Source organism: Eschrichtius robustus, chromosome 4, assembly GCF_028021215.1.
Source record: "Eschrichtius robustus isolate mEscRob2 chromosome 4, mEscRob2.pri, whole genome shotgun sequence".
NCBI classification, from domain to species: Eukaryota; Metazoa; Chordata; class Mammalia; order Artiodactyla; family Eschrichtiidae; genus Eschrichtius; species Eschrichtius robustus.
The window spans coordinates 59077819-59098920 of record NC_090827.1 but is presented as its reverse complement, the minus strand read 5'-3'; the positions used below and the strand labels follow the sequence as shown (position 1 = coordinate 59098920).

The 21102-nt window shown below is 42.4% G+C and overlaps 1 protein-coding gene across 3 annotated transcripts in view; it reads left to right on the top strand.

The window, feature by feature from the left end:
• SEPTIN11 (septin 11) overlaps positions 1 to 21102 on the top strand; it is a 92007-nt gene that overhangs the window by 30564 nt on the left and 40341 nt on the right. For all 3 annotated transcript variants that reach the window (XM_068542795.1, XM_068542794.1, XM_068542793.1), the window contains exon 2: positions 14406 to 14520. In XM_068542795.1, the coding sequence (XP_068398896.1) occupies positions 14406 to 14520 (115 nt within the window). The remainder of the gene's footprint in view (positions 1 to 14405; positions 14521 to 21102) is intronic.

Genomic DNA, 21102 nt, shown 5'->3' with positions numbered 1-21102 from the left:
AACTTTTTCTTAGAGCTAAGATGGACACACTTCTATGATGTGCTACTAGAAGGCAGAAAGTTGTCTGTTCTGCTGGAGTATTTATATTTTTAGGGGTTAACTGGCTCCATTTTTTGAGAAAGAGAGTAGGAAGAAATAAGAAAGCTTTAGTTTGATGAGAATGGCAGAAATTGTAGCCATAATTAATGGAGTCAAACTATTAGGTTTTCTGCAAGATATGTGTTTTTTTTTGTTTTTTTAAGTGCTCTGAAGGACGTTTGCATCAAATAGCTTACCATTTGGATGGTTGCCCAGGCTGGTAATCTAGGTTAAAACATTGGCTAGAAGGCAGTTCTATACCCAAGATCCCTTGGGCTGCTGCTCTGGTGGGAAGATCTGTTCCTAAGTGTACTGGGTGGTAGGAAACAGAAAAATCTTTCATGATGTGACCGCCCAGTGATTGTTCCTTGACTTCCTCCCTCCCTCAACACTGGGACACCCAGTGACAGATCCTGGGTATGTGTTTAGTTATGTGTTGCTTGTATGTGTCTTTGTAATGCTTCACTTTAAGGGATATTTCCAGTAAACTGAAATGTGAACCAGTTTTATTTAAAGTCTTATATCCTCTACGCTGAATTATTCTTTGGTTTTTCCAGTTCATTGATTTCCGTGCCCTTTTGGACCTCTTTCCTTTCCTGTTGCCTCCCCTAACAGACTCTACTTCTTTCTCTCCTCCCATCTCCATTCCTTCTCTGTAACTATCCAAATTGATTTCCCCTTATCATGAGCTAGATGAGGTCTGACCCCCTCAGAGAAAGTCTTAGTTTTTTGCCATGGTCCATGTTGCTCTCCATTGTCTCACACTGATAAACTTTGTACTATATTTCATCATCAAACAGTTTGCATTCATCTTCTGTTTTGTCTCAATGACTTTTCTCCCTAATAATGCTTAAGTTCCTTAAAAAGCTTCTGCATCTCCTAGCATTCTTACGTAGCAGCCACCTGAATGTTTGCAAGGTTTACTTTCATTGTTGGAAGACTTCCTCCAAAGGCAAAGTGACACTCCAGCTAGTTTGTCGTTAGCCGCCTTATCACTTTTGGTTAAGAGAGGGTGGAAATGCCTTGGTAACCTGATAGAGATCTAGTTTACTATGGTTTACTAATTTCTGTCTCCCCCCCTCCCCTCCCCCGCCCCCAGAGACTTCGTTGTGTTTTGTTTTTAGTTAGGGAAACTCTAATATTCATTACTTTATTCTATCCTAAAGTTACCTGGGAGAACATAGGAATAATTATAAGGCACATGTGGTTGGCAGAATCCTAAGGCGGCCCCATGATCCCAGCCTCTTGTGTGCATGCCCCGTACAACCCTCAGAACTTGTGAGTATGACGGGTTAGTCACCCCCTTTGATTAGGTTATGTTATGGCACAGTTTCCTCTATGATATGAAGATTATCCTGGGGAGATCAGATCCAATCAGTCCCTCAAAAGGGACTGGACTCTTTCTAAAGAAGGTGATTTGAAATATGAGAGGGACAGAAGGGATTTTCTGTTGCTGCCTTTGGAGATAGGTGGCCATATGGCTAGTAACTGTGGGTGACGTTTTGGAGCTGAGCACAGCCTCCGGCTGACAGTCAGCAAGGAGAGGCGGCTCTCACTCCTACAGCTGCAAGGAATGAATTCTGCCGACCTGAATGAGACTGGAAGTGGAATTTCCTCCAGAGCTTCTCAGCCTGGCCAGTGCCTTGATTTCAGTGATACCGTAGGCAGAGAACCCAGCCATGCCATACCCAGAGTTCTGAGTTACAGAACCGAGAGCTGATGAATAGGTGTTTCCAGCCACCAAGTTTTTTGGTAATTTGTTGCATGGCAATAAGAAACTAAGACATACCCCACGTGTATGCAGACAACCTCTGTTTCATCCTGATCGCTTTTCATCCAGGGCTGAGGTTAAGATGCAGTGCTATTTTATTTTCGGAAGGCTTGAGAATTTTGGCCAGGATTGTTTAGTAATATTTGCAGAGTGATATCAAATGGTAATTTGTATGTTTATTTCCTAAGAACGTATTCACCATGTCTTTGGTCATTGTTGCTATAGTCCCTCAATTGTCAGGTGCTAGAAATGACTTCCTGCACTCAAAGATGTTCTAAATCAGCCGGGCTGAGCAACTGAAGATGCTTTGGGAGGAGAAATCCCTGGTGCTTTTGTTTATGACTGCCACAGAGCTGGTTTGGATTTCTTTCTTCTTTCTCAGAGACTGCCATTATGTGGTCATTACAGTAACTGAAAGCCCCTTCCATTTTCAGAAAGGGACAGAAATAAATAATATCTTTCAAAAAGGAAGTGGCTAATTTATATCCGATGATAGAAATGGTGGCAAAAGGAAGGAAGTGTCCCATCCATATTTCACTTTTTGCTGATGAATGCTTTCAGTGAATAGAGGTACATGAACTGAGACACAATATTTCTCAGATAGGAAGCACTGAGGAATTGATGTGTGAATATGAGGAGGAGAACCGTACATAAAAAGTTGAGGGCTTCCCTGGTGGCGCAGTGGTTGAGAATCTGCCTGCCAATGCAGGGGACACGGGTTCGAGCCCTGGTCTGGGAGGATCCCACATGCCGCGGAGCAACTAGGCCCTTGAGCCACAATTACTGAGCCTGCGCATCTGCAGAGGCCGCAATAATGAGAGGCCCCGCGCACCGCGATGAAGAGTGGCCCCCGCTCGCCACAACTGGAGAAAGCCCTCGCACAGAAGCGAAGACCCAACACAGCCATAAATAAATAAATAAATAAACAATTTAAAAAACACAAAAAACTTAGCTTTAAAAAAAAAAAAAGAGTTGAGAACAAAGCTTCCAACTGATATGGGTCCCTTAATTATCTTTGACCTCCTATTCACCACTGTTTTGAGAAAGCTTGTCTGAAAGATCTGCTGCACTGTAAAGGCAGGACAGAAGGCACAAAAAGGAGCCACACAGCTGTGAGGGTTTGGGTGGTCTTCTCCCCTGCAAGGTAGGTGATATGTTGGAGATGGCATTGGGTTATTTGGGGTCCCACTGGAAAGCTGAGGGTTTTGAAATGATTAGTGACTCTCCTCCGTGGTTTTTTCATTAGCTTTCCTTGGTGTTTGCTGAGTGAAGGGCTTCTCTCTGTCTTGGTGATGTTGAGTGGTGTGAGAGAACAGCTGTAGCATGTGTTTCTAATCGGAATGTGCCTTTCTAAATACTTCTTGCCTATCTGTCAATCCCCCTCCCCTTCCCACCCGTCTTCCTCTGAGCCTGAAGAATTTGTGAGAGTCCCTGGAATGCACATGTGGGCCTTGTTATTCCCAAACGTGAGACTTTCTGTTGATCAGCACTTTGTACATTAGGCCCTCACAGGCATTAGTCACTTTGACTCCACTAGAAAGACAGATCTTTGGAAATGTAAGAAAATGTCTTTTGCTGTTGTTGTTATTAAATTCTTGGCATCCAGTTAGATTTAGCCTTTGAGAATTTACATGGACTTCTAGCAAAAAGCATTCTGTCTGTAAGAAAAAAAAGTGCTGCCACTTTTTACAATTTTGGGGTTGTCACACTTAGTAGTTATTGGCTGCAAGACTATTTTACTAATAAGCCAATACCTCCCCCATCCTGACTCTCCTTCCCCCACCTCCCCAGGATCCAGGGTTGTGGGCAGCAGCTGGGATTTTGTTCACTTCAGATACCCGATTCTGAGGACTGTTTTTAAATTTATTTTTATTTATTTATTTTTGGCTGTGTTGGGCCTTCGTTTCTGTGCGAGGGCTTTCTCTAGTTGCGGCAAGCGGGGGCCACTCTTCATCGCGGTGCGCGGGCCTCTCACTGTCGCGGCCTCTCTTGTCGCGGAGCACAGGCTCCAGACGCACAGGCTCAGTGGTTGTGGCTCACGGGCCTAGTTGCTCTGCGGCATGTGGGATCTTCCCAGACCAGGGCTCGAGCCTGTGTCCCCTGCATTGGCAGGCAGATTCTCAACCACTGCCCCACCAGGGAAGCCCTGAGGACTGTTTTTAAACAGTGTATTTCCTAATTGTGAGAGATTGGATATCTAACCGGACAAAGGTGAGACTCTAATCCCAGACAAAGCAGCAAGATCTTGGAGGAGGTGTGGGCAGTGACTGCTTTCTGTGAGGGGAGGCTGTAGAGGAGACAGAAAGGAGCAGAAGCAGGGCTGTGTCCTCAGGCCTTTGGTGTCAGGCTTCACTCAGCAACAGTGTGAATTTTCACCTTCCAGCTGGCCCAGGCGTAATGGAGGGCGGGGTGGACCAGGCGCCAGGGCGCTGGGTGCTGCAGCTCTGTCTCTCCACGTGGCCCTGCGCCTGGGGAGGACCCATCAGCCGCTGGACCTGTCTCCTTATCCGAGAAAGATGAGGTTGGAAGATAAAGATTTCTGTGAAACCTCACACTGGATACAAATCTGGGTGAGGTGTAATAGGGGTGGTGTTAGGAAAAGAGGGACATTCAAGTCGTGGATTTCCAGGCTCAGAAATAGAAATCAGCTGGTAGACTGGATGCACTTTTGCCAGTTAAGAGCGCTGGGTGGGCAAGTTTCAGCCAAAAAAGGGATGATGGGTGGTTATTAACATCTGGGCACAGAGGAGAAAAATCTAACCTGAGACTGACAGGCTTCAGGAAACCTTCACCATCTAATTCGGAGGGTAGCGGAGGGTTTAAGATGATTAACCAGTGGACTTTTTTCTTCTGCAAGAGGGCGGAGGCCTATAAATTTATGCATGTTTTTAGCAATATGCATACGAATTGATGTTATTCTAGAGGCCACTAATACCTTGAAGTAGATATTGTTGCCATTTGACATAAGAAAATCGGAGGAAGGACAGATTTGAAGTGAGAATGGGGGATAGGGTGTGTTCTATTGGAGATGTTGGCTTAGGGGTGCCTGGACCATGGATGCCCAGGCACCCCTAAGCCTGGAGGCGGGCAGCTGGTTACAACCAGGGAGTTGTTAGCTTGGTGTTGTCATGGGCAGGGATGGGGTCATCCAAGCAAAAATGTGTCACAAGAGCTGAGGAGAGAGAATTATGTTAATTCTTGCAACAGCTTGGTGAGCTAGTTTATTTTAAAGTTGACAAGACTGATACAGCCACTATGCAGAACAGTATGGAGGTTCCTTAAAAAACTAAAAATAGAGCTACCATATGATCTTGCAATCCCACTCCTGGGCATATGTCTGGAGAAAACCATAATTCGAAAAGATACATGCACCCCAATGGTCATTGCAGCACCGTTTACAATAGCCAAAACATGAAAGCAACCTAAATGTCCATCAACAGAGGAATGGATAAAGAAGATGTGGTATATATATACACAATGTAATGTTACTCAGCCATAAAAAGAGAACGAAATAATGCCATTTGCAGCAACATGGATGGACCTAGAGATTATCATACTAAGTGAAGTAAGCCAGACAGAGAAAGACAAATATTATATCACATTGCTTATATGTAGAATCTAAACCAAACAAACCAAACCAAACCAAAAAAAAAAAAGATACGAATAAACTTATTTACAGAATAGAAATAGACCCACAGACGGAGAAAACAAATTTATGGCTACCAAAGGGGAAAGGGTGGGGTGGAGGGACAAATTAGGAGTTTGGGATTAACATGTACACACTACTATATATAAAGTAGATAGATAACCAGCAAGGACCTACTGTATAGCACAGGGAACTGTACTCAATATTTTATAATCTATAAGGGAAAAGAATCCGAAAAAGAATATATATACATATATATAATTGAATCACTTTGCAGTACACCTGAAACTAACACAACATTGTAAATCAACTACAATTCAAAACAAAAAGTTGACAAAACTGAGGCTGAGAAGTTAAATGAGTTACCCCAGGTCATACAGCTAAACAATGACAGAGTTGCCCCGAGTCTCCTGACTTCACACGTCAAGTACCTTCTACTGTACTATTCTGCTTTTTTGCTTACTCTCGTCGCTTTCTATGTAACTTCGTTCTGTTATTAGAAAAGAAATAAGTACACATTTTATCTTACCACCCACCTATTAGCTGCAGTAGAATTGCAGGCTTAGCTACTTTGAAAAGATTTTTATTATTTATTATTGTTATTCACATTTCCTGATTTTTATTTATTTATTTATTTAAATTCAAGTTGAGACTGTCCTTTAATATAAAGTCACGAGTAAATTTCCTGTGGTCCTGACACAACTTTTTTTTTTTTTTTTTGGAGTAGCTTTACAGTGTTGTGTTAGTTTCTGCTGTACAACGAAGTGAATCAGCTACATGAATCAGGATATATACATATAGTCCCCCCTCCCTTGGACCTCCCTCCCACCCCACTCCCCCAATCCCACCCATCTAGGTCATCACAGAGCACCGAGCTGAGCTCCCTTTGCTACAACTTTTAACAAGAAAAAATGTTGAAGTTTTGGTTTTCTTAGATTACATTGTCCGCGGGTAGTATGAAAGAATTCACCCAACATATCAGCACGACTTATCTTAACCGTTTCTGCGTCTTTTTATATTACGCAGATAACTGGCACCCCTTTCCCTCACTGTACAAAATCTGAATACGATCCATTTCCTGATTTTTAAAATCTCATTTTCTATTATAAAAGTGTGAGGTTTTTTTTTTTTTTTGGTAATTAATTCAAATATTACAGAAACATAACAGTTAGAAAGTAAAATTTCTCTATAATCCTACCATCCCCAAAGAAAACCCCTACACCATATTATTTTTGCAAGGATCTAGAAAAGCAAAATCTGTCCCTCTGCTGGGAGTCTTTTGGAGAAAGTTGCTTAGAGATGGCACTTAATATTGGAGCAGTTACTTAATATTAATCAAGATCTTTCCTGGTTATTTGGTGGTGTTTCGAGAGTGGCTCCTGGGTTTGATCGTTAGAGCTGACATTCCTGGCTCTGTGACTTGGGGACTGGCCCCTGGGTGCCTTTTTTTCCTCAGTCCCAGCTTCCAGCTGGGCTGCACTCAAGCTCTTTCCTCATATGGTTTTCCTCCTAAGAGTTCTCTCTTCTCCCTGGCTCTTACTATTCTGCTGCTTGTGTGAGACAATTTCCTTGGGGGCTTTCTTGGCTCTGACCTTGGGATTTCATGGTATAGATGACAAGCAGAGTAGCAAATGTTGTCCAAGTCATTCTTAAAGAACTCAGTCCTCATTGGTAATGAGATGCTTCAGATGTTTTATATTATGGAAGTGGCCCTAGCAATGCCTAGCCTTGAAAACATCCCAGTGCAGGCTTCGTAGTTGTGGTTTGGGTTGATACTTTGCATACCAGTGTTTTCCTTTTCGCATGAGAACTAAGGGCGTGTCCCATCTTCCCACCAACTTTTCTTTCTTTAAAAGAGAATATGAAACCAGTTGAATACTCTCTAGAATGTATTTAGATAAGTGTACATATTTACAAAAATGAACAATCGGGCACTTGGGAAGAGCTTACTTCTTGGACAGTTTGTGAGGCCAGGATTTCTCCAAATACTGAGAAGTGGCTGGTGCTCAATCAGTGATTTTGTGTGAGGAAAAGCATGTTCTTCTCTTTGCCTGTCTCCAGCTGGCTGGCATCTGTACTACTGAAACAGAGCCTCAAAAAAAAGACTCTGTCTAAGATGATGAAGGGATATGTGCCGCTCCTCTTCTGTAAGTGGACATCTCCTTTATGGGAAAAGACAGAGAGTAAAGGGAGTATGCCCCATGGTTCCATCTCAGCTCTATTTTAAATTGGACATTCATTTTCTTAGGACTTGAGTCTTAATTACTTCTACCTCCTCCCATCAGGCAATGCTGGTCAAAAAGACTCTTTGTTTTCATCTGAATACATAAAACTTGCACATCAGTTGTACATAGGAGCTGTCTACTAAATTAATATCAAACAATGCTGCAGACTAATACATGTTTTTATATCCTATAAGCTGGTGGATCCTACTGCAAGAATGACTAGTTAATCACATGAGTTATAAGGTTGCATCAAATTCTGTACTTTGGATAGCTTGTGATTATACGTTTGGATTGCTTGATTAACATCTGTCTGTCCCACTAGACTATGTGTTCCATGAGTTAGCAATGCTTTGCTTTCTCACCATCATCTCCTTAGCATTTATCACAGTATCTGGCACATGTTGGTGTTCAATAAATATTTGTTGAATGAATGAAAGCATGAAAAATTTGCTTTTCTTCTTGAAGAGATGATTAACTTACATAGAAGAATTTTCTACATTTTGTTTTGAGGCTATAAATCCACTTTTCAAAAAATTTCTTGAAGACTGCAGATATAGCTGCAGAAAAAGATAGTTTTTAAGCAGGACAGTTGTAGGGAGTGGGTACGTAACTTTTGTTTTAAAACGAAGTCAAATTATTATAGTTAAGCAAGCAAAAATGAAAAGTTCACGTGGAAGACACGGAGGTACACACACAGATTTCTATTATGTTTGGTGTTAACCAGGGTAACTGACAGGAACTCCCTTTCAAGGGTCATGTAAAAACTGAGCCATCTTGGATCTGGCAATAGAAAATATACTGCCAAGAAGTTTTTGCCCTGTGTTGGCTTTCCTCAAGCAAAAATGACAGATTTAGATTTGTGCATCTCTGATTTCCAAATGCAAGAAATCTTAGAATTAGCGTTAGAACCAAAGACTTTGCTTAGAGGTCATTTGGTTAAATCTCATTCTACAGATGAGGAAACATAAGCCCGGAGATTAAGTGACTTGGATCAATGTAATTCATTCTCCATAAAATGAGGCTTTGAGAAGAGTGTAATTTCCAGCTCTGTAATACATAAAAGAAGTTACCTGTTAAATTAAAAAAAAATAATAATTTAAATTTTAAAGAGGCAGAATCTTTCTAAACTTAAATTGTAATGTATGTCTTTAAAGGTAAAAAAATGAAATCTAATTGTTTTCAGCATAGGTGAAAACAGATATCACCTTGGTAACATGCTCTCCAGCTCCCGCTGACTGATAAGGGTCAGCAGCTGTAGACTACCTACTAACCACATCTACTGAAGCCTTCAGTTTTAAAAGGAAAGAACTGGGTTATCACTTTGAGTTTGGTGAATAGAATCCATCTGTGCACAGCCAGTTTGTTAATTTCAGGAGGCTCTGGGCTGCACTAAAATAGAAGGAAGAGTGAAGATGAGGAATCCTTAATGGTTTCCAGCCGTGGAGGATGTGGAGGCCTGCAAACCGGAATGGAATTCTGTGGCTTTCCCCTCAGCCTTGTAAATGAGCTTCCTATTTAGGGTGGATTTTCTTTTTTTTTAAATTAATTTATTTATGGCTGCGTTGGGTCTTCGTTGCTGCGCGCGGGCTTTCTCTAGTTGCGGCGAGCAGGGGATACTCTTCATTGGGGTACGCGGGCTTCTTATTGTGGTGGCTTCTCTTGCTGCGGAGCATGGGCTCTAGGCACATGGGCTTCAGTAGTTGTGGCACGCGGGCTTAGTTGCTCCGTGGCATGTGGGATCTTCCCGGACCAGGGCTCGAACCCGTGTCCCCTGCATTGGCAGGAGGATTCTTAACCACTGCGCCACCAGGGAAGCCCGAAGGGTGGATTTTCTTCACACTGGAGTCCCCATTCTCTCTTCCATGTTCGTTTTTTCCTCTTTGTTCCTCCGTGAGTGATTCTTCCTGCCTGGTTAGTCTGCGGGCTCTGCCCATCCAGTTTCTCCCCGGGCTCCCAGCAGCAATAGGAGGGCTCCTCATTTTAAAATGACAGCTGTCTCTTCCTCCCACCTAATTTAGGGAAAGGAAACCCAGGTTTCCTGAGGACCTATTAAATGCTGGCCCTCCCATACGTACCATTTCCTTAGTTCCTCCCAGCCACCCTGCCAAGTCCTCCATTTTTACTGATGGAGGACAAAAAGTAGGGATTCAAACCCATGGCTGTCTGACTCCAAGCCTTTTTCCATCCTACTTGTGGTTAAGCAAGATTTGGAATTGTGGAACATATTTTAAAGCAGCACTCAGAATGTAGGTGTTGGCACACATTCTTATATAATTTGTTTTATAATTATTTCCATAATGAAGTCAGCTAGACAGCTTCTGAAAAACTTGTCGATTATAATCTTCAAAGTACACATTCATCATAAAGTGACCCTTTGTGTATAGATAACATTTATCTGGAAGGCTTCTGCAAGCTGGACTTCTTTTCCCTGGTAGATTCGGAGAGCTCCAGCCTTCTTGAAAGATGCCCCCCTGACTTTCCCTAGCCAAAAGCTACCTGTTTCCCCTTTGTCATCCCACAGTTAAAGTGATGGTATTTATCACTTTTATCCTTATTAGTATTACATTTACTTGTGTCCTGTCTCTACTGCTACATTGTAAACCTCTGAAGTGCAGGAAGAGTGTTTATCAGTGAATAACAAAAATAACATATTTTTGCTCCCTTAGCATTTTGAGCAGTGAGGTTTCTTTTGAATGAACAAATAAATAATTGTGTTCATGTCAAGATGATTTGGAAAGAGAAAAATGAGACTGTCAAGTTAGAGACTGGTTATTTTATTTTATACTATAGAATTTAGTCATTGCCCATTTCAAGATGGAGTGGGCCTAGAAATCATCCAAGTACAACCCCTCCCTAGATAGATTAGCAAATGGAGGACTAAATCAATTAAGGTCTTATAGTTACTTACTTGGAGGCTCCAAGGTGGCACCTGCATCTCAAAAAGGGTCCAAACTAAACCTTTTATTATTGGCTTCATGTGCATAGATGCAAAAATCAAAAATGGTCCGAACTAAACCTTTTATTATTGGCTTCATGTGCCATAGATGCAAAAATCAAAGTCTCAGCATTGCCAGGACCAGTGAAAATATACTTAGAGCTACTTGGCCAATTTTAATTCTCAACTTCCACCTCTTATGGTTGCCAAAGAATTATGATTTTAGAGAACATTTTTTTCTTTCTAGTTTAATATATTGGATTTCAGTAGCAGCGGCAATTACTCTATTGTCTGGGGCTACCTAGGAACTTAGATCATCATGTGGTAACAGTGACTAAGTGTGAGGACTCTGGCACCTGACCTCCTGGGTCCACATTTCAGCTTCTCACCTTATTGGCTGTGTGACCTTGGGCAAGTTACTAAACTTCTGGGCCTCTGTTTTCTCATCTGTCAGTTGAGGTTAGGTAACAATAGTAACTACCTCGTAGAATTGTTAAGATAAACTAATTCATTCATGTTTAGGGCTTTTCTGGAACTTTGGTCCATAAATGTTAGTTAGCTGTTATGATGATGATGGTGGAATACCAAATAGCTCGAGCTACTTTTATCCAATTATTATTTTCCTTTTATTGGTAGGGGGAATGTTTACTGAAATTCTCCCTGAGATTTCATAGTAAAGACAAGCCTGGAGATAAAATTTCCGTGGGATCTGGAAGGTTTGGATATGTAAACACTGGCTGTAAGGTCCTTCCAGATAGAGGAAATAGCATGAGTAAAGTCTGATGACGAGAACCCTGGGGTTTCCTCCCAGGAACTGTAAGTAATTCCATTTAACTGCATTGGAAGGTGCCCCCTGGGAGGACTGGGAATAGAGATTTGAGTGTAGCCCATGGAGGCTCCTGAGATGGCAGGCCAAGTTTGGATTGTGGGCCTTTGAGTACCAGGATCCCTTTGGCAGCAAGGTAGAGCGAGGGAAGCTTAGAGGGAGTGGCAAGGGATTGAGGCAAGGTGACCGTTGGAAGGCTGTTGAATTAGTAAGAATAAAGAGGAGGAGGATGTGACATTGATAACACTTTGGGATTGATGCGGGCAGGTGGGTTTCAGGTACAGATAAATGCCATTAACAGAAACAGGGAACCCTGGAGTAGGGGTGGGTTTGCAATAGAAGAAGATGATTTCAAGTTTCGTGAAGAACAATTTGAGGGACAGAAAGGACAACCCGGGAGAACTGCCCCTTTGGTAGAAATTCAGAACTGGAATGCAGACAGAGTTCAGTACTTAGAGAGAAAATTCTGAGAGTCATTGCTAGGTGTGTGATAGCGGTAAAGACGTGAGAATATCTGAGATTCCCTGAGATCACCCCTGTAGACTCAAGAGCCCCGCACACGTTCTTCGGATAGAGACATCTAAGGCATGAAGCCATAAGCGTGGTGCCATGAAGTGCCGGGGTGTAGGAGTTCATTTTAGCTGCTGTGTGTGAGATAGAGCTCCCCTCACACATCCTGCAGTGCTTTCAGTTTTAAGGCTGTTCATGAACCAAGGGAGGAACTTCCTATTTCCCCTTTCCCCATCACTCACCAATGGGCAATAGCCCAGTAAAGGATTCCTTTACTGCTGGGCAGAGAAATAGGCTCAGATTATGGATTTTTAAAATGGCATTATAAAATTGACATATTTTATATGACAAAGAAGAGAGAGACTCTGAAGACATAAATTTAAGTTAAAGAAAAATTTCAAGACCAAACTGTTTTATAACCCTTCATTTTGTATGTGGTTTTCAGCGGGTATAAAAATACTCAGTGGGTATGTGGGTGGTTTCTCATGTTTTGGAAATGGTGAGAATATGAGATGCTCAGCATTGGGTTCTGGGATGAGAGCTATAATTACTAACTCTGATTCTTTCCCAGGATTGGCTCCTGGGTGGATATCTGAACCTAAAAACCCAACAACAGTCCAGAATCCAGAGCAATAAACCACTCTTCCCCGCCCCCCCCTGGAAATTAAAAGAATTATTGTGGCAAAGAGGAGAGGGAGGGCAGGACGATGCTTCTAACTTGCCTCGTCCCCTTTCGTGCTGCTCGCTGACTGTTCAAGGCCGTGGTGCATCAGGAAAGAGGCTGGTGTGATGGCTTCTCCTCGCTGGCTACACAGCAGCCCCTGTGCAGCCGTGATGGAAAGAGTTCTAAATATAACCCAGACTCCTTTCAAATCTTCCTCCCCCAGTCTTGGCAGATGTGGTAAACACCCTAAAAATACCTGCTGTCTGAACCTTTGAGGTCTTCGGAGAGGAAGGGGCAGGTGGTAGCCCTGGGGTGCTGTCAGGAGGCCTTGCCAAGCTACCAGGGCTGTTCCCCAAGCTGTTTGGTGCACTGTCGGCCAGACCCTCCTGCTCAAGGATAAGAGCCCCACTCTTGAGTCTCATAGTCACTGCTGGCAGGTTTCAAGGAGACTATTCATAGACTAGACATCTGTTCTCTGTCCCGTTGACCTCAAACCTGCAGCTGCCACCGTGGTGTTCAGGCAGTGTCGTGGTTTCCAGTCTTGTTTCACAGAATCAGAATTGTAGAGCTAGCGAGGCCCTCAGATATTATATTGTTCATAAAGCATTCCATTAAAATCACAACGTTTATGGAGTTACATTTCCCTGCCTCTATAGTGTCTGTAGGGATTCGGAAATGGAGTCTCAGTCTTTGATTATTAAAAGACCTCACTCTCATTGTGTAACACACATAGGAGGATAACGAAAACCAGTCATTTTAAAAATAGTGACCAGATGATCCTGTGCGAGGCTTTTTCTTCTTTATTAAAAAATGGACATTTGAGGCTCATTTTCTCAACCAAAATTCAGTATCTCGAGTATAAAGCTCATTGGCAACATAGCCAGACACCAGGAGTCTCATTTTCAGGAAGGCTTTCAAGATCTAGTTTCTGGAATCCCATACCATAACTGTGGTGTTTAATTGAAAGACCATAGCTGACCTCTGTTTTCCTGGGAAAGAAGGGTTTCACAGATGATCTCCAGTACCCACGGAATGCATTCAAAGCTGTGGAGGCAGTCAGCACCATCTAATGAAACAGCATAAATCATCCAGCTTTTAAATGTGTGTTAACTACCTTAGTCCCAGTCTCCTTCAGGAGACTCTTGAGAAGGTGCGGGGAGTGCAGAACGTGTGCTAGGAGCTGTGTGAGGGAGAGCAAAGTAGCCCCAAGAGGCCCGTCCAGATGATGGAGGAGAAGGAACCAAGTCCTGTGCCACGCCATTTTCAATATGTTCATCATGGTAGTTACAGAATTTCCATAATTGTAACGGGTATGCATCCTCCGCTGTGAGCTTCTCAGAGCTCCTTCCTGTATCTGGTAGGGTGTCATTTATTTTTTGCCTCTGGGCTGAAAGTAAATTGAAGGGTTTTCTTGAGTGCTTGAAGCTGTCAAAATGGTTGAATTTTTTAATGTCACTTAATGCATGTCTGAATCAGCCACCGCTAGAAGCTTATTTCCCCTGGACCAGTGCACCTGTAACCGGACCTGAGCTGCCTGGGAGGGAGATTGGTGTACTTAGGGACTCAGTGTGCTTTTGTGGAAAGAGCGTGGCTCTGGAGTTGGTAGCTTCAGTTGTGTAGAAGCCAGGGACGGGGTGGGCACAGAGGGGTCGCCTTTTTCCATGCGTGTCAAGAAGAGAGGATGGGAGAGGGAGGGGTACCCAGGTGGCACTGTCATGGGTTATCAAATGTTTCCCTTCTGAAATTCCAGAATGAAGAGCTTCGAAACTTGTCTCTTTCTGGCCATGTTGGATTTGACAGTCTCCCCGACCAGCTGGTCAACAAGTCGACTTCTCAAGGATTCTGTTTCAACATCCTGTGTGTTGGTAAGTGACTCATCCCCTGCCGCTGAGGAAGGAATCTGACTCTTAGGTGTTGGCAGGTGACTGTCAGAGGGGCACGTTTCAGGAAATAAGGGGAATGATATTTTTTACTCTTTCATTATCAGTAAAGCAGGGCAATGATACCCACTCATGTACGTCACACAAAGATCGAGACTTGTATTTAGGTAGGATGCTTTGTAGGCTTTGCGATGTTACTCAAAATGTTATTTTTATTTGTGTCACGTTGTCAAGCAGTGATCAGTTTAATATTGCTTTTGAACCACTTATTTAAATTTTTTGTGGGGGGAGGGACTTAGACCCTAGCTAGACTGTAGGAAGTTGAAAGAAGGACCTGAGATGCACATACATAGGAAGATCATTCAAAAGCATTTTAAGAATTTGTTTCCAGGGTCTTTGACTATGGTGCAATAGTAATCTCCACTGAAGTCTTTTTAAAGATATGCTGTCTACAGTAGGTAAAATCTGAAACTACTTTAACCACTTTGATAAACTTAGAATATTTAAAATTTTTGCTTTTAGAGCAAAAGACAATTTAAAATTCTATTTTATATTTGACGTACATTTTCTGCCTGAATTAATAAATTAACCTTTTGTCCTTAAATTGGAATCTGAAATTGACCTCAGTTTATTCCTGGTAGATAAATGGAAAAGGCCAAAGAGATACAACTTACATATTTGCATCCTCAGGATGTGTTATTCATAGCCTTTAGATGTTATGCATTGACCTAGGCCTCTGGCCTTGGTATTTTTCTTCTTCTTTAGCCATATCTTTCTTAAACTAAGACAAGGAAGGTAGGAAAGGAGGTGGAGAAAAAGAGGAACATAGAAATAGAAATCTCCTGTTGGTTTGAAGCAGACGTGTCCCTGGAACAGATGACGGCCTTTCCTTCACCCTCCCTGTCACTCTTGATGAAGGACCAGGCTAAACGGCAGTGAAGTGGCTCGGGCTGCATTGTTTTGTTGCCATTGTCCTCTGGTCACAGACTTCAAGACAAATTAAAAGGAATCCTGTATGTAGCCGATATGTGGTCTCTGTGTAGCCTCCCCCGACGTTTGGCAGAATGTCCTGACTTCTCTTGTCTAAGTAAAACGAAGTGACTTTAGAAAAGAAAGATGTGCATTCCATGTAAGTTAGTTGTTGGGGGCATTGCCAGGTATTTTCCTTTCTGAAAATTCTTCGAGAGGAGCATATTGAACGTGGCCCCTGCATTGGGCATTCGCTAGTAGAAAGCCGCCACTGACTTGCACACCAGATGGCTCGCTGTCTGGCATTATGTCTCAAGCACTGGGGAGAGAATGACTGGAGAGAAACATGACCAGAGCCGCCAGCTCTCCTGCTTTCCCCTTTTCCCCACTTGAAGCCGATTAAAATTCAGCAGGGGACCCCCTGGAATGGCAGCTCTCAGAGTGGCATAAATGAGTCGTCTTTTCTCTTCTGCTAAATGCTCATTGCAGAGCAGGACAATTCTTCATTAGCATAGCAATTTGTTGGCAATTTGTTGATTTTCTATTGAAAAGTGTGCTAAATTGTAGGCCAGTTACTATTCTGGCTTCTCTTCTCCGTCTCCCCCAGCCCTGTCTTCAAAATCAGTTTCAAGAATCTATGTGAGAGCTATGGCCCAGCCCCTGCAAGTAGGATAAAGCCTTCCAGTGGGACTGGGCTGGAAGGACCTGGTTTGACCGGGTGTGTGGTGTGCAAGGGGGAGTGTTGGCTCGTTGGCTGGCCCTTGTGTTACTAGCACAATTATGGTGCTAGTTGGAATTCCTCACAAGCCACTTCCATGCTGTGCTGTTGGATTTGTAAAGCAGCAGCTATTCTGACTCTCCTGGGTGGCTGATAATCCCTATGATTCTTAGGTTTTTATTCTTGTTCCATTCTTAACCATGTTGAAAATTAGTTTTTCAAGTTATTTAAAATAATGCATGTTTATGTTAAAAAATTATAAAATGTCCCCCCTTCTCTCCTACCCTCATTTCCATTCCACAGAGAAAACACTGTGGAATCCTAGGAACTTTCTAAACTTTTCTGTACTTGGAAATTATTTTCGGAGGCTGAAAACAACACCACTTATCTCACGGTTTTGTAGGAGTCCCACGTGTGTCTCACCAGGCTAAAATCAAGGCGTCCGCAAGGCTATGCTCCTTTCTGGAACCTCAAGGGGAGAAGACATTTCCTTGCCTTTTCCATCTGCTGGAGGCTGCCCACATTCCTTGACTCTTGGACCCTTTCCTCCATTTTCAAAGCCAGCAATGTTGCATCTCTCTCTGACTGTTCTTGGGTTAGGAAATTTTCCACAGAGAATTGCAGAAATCTAGTTGAAACTCAGTTAAGGCTCTTCCTCAACCCCCAAACACACTAAAAAGGTAATAGATTGAATGGTGTAATTAAGAAGAGCTGGCTCTAGGGATGCAGAGTGTTTGCAGGGCTCCGTTTCTGGTTTTCGAGCCTGCTTGCTGCTGCTTGGCTTCATGGTCGGGCTTCTTCTTCAAGGAGGTGGTACAGCCTCCAGCAGTGTTGCCAGCTGAGCAACCCCAGAGGAGAGAGAGGCCATTCCTGACAAGGCCTCCTCAACAGTCACAGGATCTCTGATCATCCAGGCTGGGGTCATCTGCCTGCCCAGGGTGGTATGGGGATCGTCCACCCCAAAACATACAAGGGTCCCGTAGGAGAGAAGACATGGGCAGAAAGGAGAAAGGGCATGGGAGAGACACACACTGGACAGATATAAACAGGTCTCTCATGACTACATAAGTACTTTTTTGTTTCGGTGTAACATAAATGAGATCATGCCTTTCTATTCTTTTGCATTGTCTCTTTTCACTCCACAGTAAGTCCTGCCTATCCTTCCACGCCCGTATATCTAGCAGGTTCTTTTCCATAGCACTTTGGAGCTCTTCCGTTGGAGCCAACATTAGCCCTTTGGGAGATAGGGGTGTCAGCATTAAGGTAAACGTACATATCCTCAGAGGGTAGGACACATCAGATCCCTTCACAAATAATTTACAGCAAAATATATGTATAAGGAAACAACTTTCGCTGTCAATTAATGCTCTATTTTTTTTTTCAATTATTATTTATTTATTTATTTATGGCTGTGTTGGGTCTTCGTTTCTGTGCGAGGGCTTTCTCTAGTTGCGGCAAGTGGGGGCCACTCTTCATTGCGGTGCGCGGGCGTCTCACTATCGCGGCCTCTCTTGTTGCGGAGCACAGGCCCCAGACGCGCAGGCTCAGTAATTGTGGCTCACGGGCCTAGTTGCTCCGCGGCATGTGGGATCTTCCCAGACCAGGGCTCGAACCCGTGTCCCCTGCATTGGCAGGCAGATTCTCAACCACTGCGCCACCAGGGAAGCCCCTCTATCTATTTTTAAAGTAAGAGTCTATGAAAAGCATTCTAGTTGATCAAAATATTTTGACAGCCACTTAGAGGAGTTGGTGTCGTATTTAACTTGAGTATCCATGGTCCTTTCTCTTCTCCTTGTCATCCTACTGTGCACTTCTGTTTTTTATGTGCATGCATGGTGTTTATAGCATCATTATTTCCATGTGAAAAGTGTGGAAGGGAATTGAGGATTTTTTTAAAAAAGAGTTATGATCCCAGTAAGGAAGCTGATGATGTTTTTCAAAAAGGTCTTAGAATTGTAATTTTGTTTTGTGGCAAGAGCCTACAGGTTGCAAACAGAGAGGAAACAAACCGGGACAGAAATGAACCCTGGCGTGCACCTAGTTTAGTTTTAGAGGCACTGAATTAAATGCTTTTAGAACCTGTCTCTCTTGAGTCCTGGATAGAAATGTAATAAAGAGCGGGAGAGTAGTGTTCACTTAACTGGGAAGAGAATTCTTGATGCTAAATCGGGTACCAGACACCCAAGAGTTCATAGTTCCCCTACTCTCCATCTTGCCTACAACACAGCAGTTCACCCCCAAAACTGCACTTTGTTTTAAATAAAGCCTTTCTTACCCACACTGTATTTCTCCAAAGAATCTAAATTAGCATTCAGCCTTTCTTCACAATTTTAAATTTATACATCTTTGTCATTCACTTTCCAAAATGACACCAGCTCTGTGAGAAACTCCAGCATTGATCCAGCTGTATGTTGGTTCTTACGTGCACCTACACCGATGGATAAAATACTGTGACATCCCTGCTTTTGAAGAGGAACCAGTTCAGTAGCAGGGTCAAAGTAAATTAATAACATATTTTGAAAATAGAATTAAAAAAAATAATTCCACTGTATTGTTTTGAGGGGAAGGCAGAAGGGGAAAAGAAAACAGACAAGTTTAAGATCATTTTAGCCAAGGCTATAGTGCCAGCATAAGCTGTAGAATTTTACAATCAGAACTTAAACATTTTTATCCCATCTTGCTTTTCCAGGAAAGGCTCTGAAGTGGTTTACAGGGTGAAATGAATGAGTTAATGAATAAAGATAAAATTAACCACAGAAAATAAAGTGAAGCCAAGGTTAGAGTCAGAACTAACAGCCATCAGACCTGCCAATAGCGGTTGATTCTCTCAGGAACGCATGTACCTCTCCGCCAGTGGTCAGAGGATGGAGGGACCCATTCATTCAACAGATATTTGTTAAACACATATTATGTGCCAAACACAAGTTAAAAGTTTAATGATGACAGACTTACAATAGCTATAAAGTAAAAACAAAATAGTTGCTCCAGATGAAACACAATTCACCGGGAAAAAAATCTCTCCCATGGATTTTCAGAAAAGACATACGGTGGCCGTCCCTCCATTTAAGCCTGGGTTCCTGAGCGTTCCCCCCTCAGTGCCACTGAGCCAGGCAACGCCGAGGGTCACGTGCTGGTCTTCCAAGGGGACTTGAAAGACCAGCATGCTTTGGCTACTACCACCAGCTAATACCGCGGCTGGTGGTATTAGCTAAAGCATGTCCCATCAAAGGCGTTTCTATGAGGAGTTAAAACAACACAGCGTAGCTCTCTGATTATCTGGTTTCATCCAAGAATAAAATCCAGAATATTTAGAGGAGGCAGACAGACCTTCATGCACAGCTATTTGAATAATTATGATAATAATGATCCAAGTAGCCAGTCTTGGCAGTGAGAGTAAAAATGCTGAATCATAGATCAACTATTTGCTCAGTTTACAATTAATTACCTTCTAATTCATAATACATTCCTCCGTGTGTTTTTTTTGTTTTTGTTTTGTTTTTTTTTTCTTTTTTAATAACGTCCAGCTTAGAGCTTGCGGTTTAAGTAAGCCTGAGAACAGAGTGGAAGGGGCAAGCCTGCTTTCCACTGTGCGATGGGTGTAACGCTCACCAGCGTTACAGGCAGGAGCTGGAGAAACAGAAGCCCCAGATAGCACTTCAAGAGTAAATCTCTAATTATTGTAACAACTGTTCAGGCAGATGAATTTATAACAGAATAAACAACAAACTCTGAAAAAATCTACCAAAGTGGCAAATCTCAATATAAATGATCACCATGATCATTTTTCTTTTCAGTTAACTGAAAAGAAATGCCTGAAACTGAATGCCTGCTCTGTGCCAGGGATTCTGAAATGTTTCAGACTTGCTGCCAGTCATTAATTGTCTCAAAATATTGTAGTTGTTGAGTTTAAATTGGAACCTATGCCAGGTAGGCTTTTGGTTACTTAATTCAAAGGAAGCCTTTGTGCTGTTGTGTGTCCTCAAAAATATAGAAAATGCCCTCTATTCTAAGGCTAGAGATTGACCTCAACAACAAACGCATTGAAAAGCTCTCCTAGTTCTAGAATTCCTTTTATTCCAAAAGCTGTCATTTCTTAGTGAACTGCTTGCGGTGAATTGCACTGCTGCTAGAGTCGCTGTGTCTAATTAGGGCTCTTAAAAGCACAGAGCATAGGAATGGAAAGCAAAGCACTCTGAAATTTAGAGGAACAGTGGTTGTTCCAAGCCCTTGATTAACCCTGTGCTGTAAGTAGGCCCTGGAATGCTAATTGTTCGTAATTTCCGCCTTAATGCAAATAATAATTAAAATTACCTTGCCTTTAAAAACAAAACAAAACATGGTGTTCTTGATTCACACATGCTTAACTAATTCTCAACTTAGTAAAATGTGATGGTAATTTCAGTCCTGTCCAGGTAACCTAGAATCCTTGCCATGTAAATTGAAGTCTTTATTGCTGTTTTTAGGGAAAGAGATGAAAGTTAAGTGGGTCACTTTCCACTGATAGAACCTTTACCTTATAGGGGAAATTTTATAAGATAGTTCTGCTGTTGTGCCTTTGTCCCTGTTCTGAAAATAGGTAAATTCTGAAAAGAAGTTTGCTCTATTGAGAAAGATACTCAAGTAGGTACTTAAAATGACCGAAGTACATTCAGTGTAGGATTGCCTTCCAGATTCTCTGTGCCTTACAAGTGAGAACCCCGTTTTGTTTCTGTATCCATTACTTAGTAACTTTGTTTTGCTCAAAGTTATTTTGTTAAGTCACTGATCGTGGATATGAGCTTGTTGAGTATTAGGGAACAGAGACTACTTTAGATTACTTTTATTGATGGGTCTTTTTTTGGTAAGAATATGAAGGAAAGTAAGGAAGACAGGAGACAGTC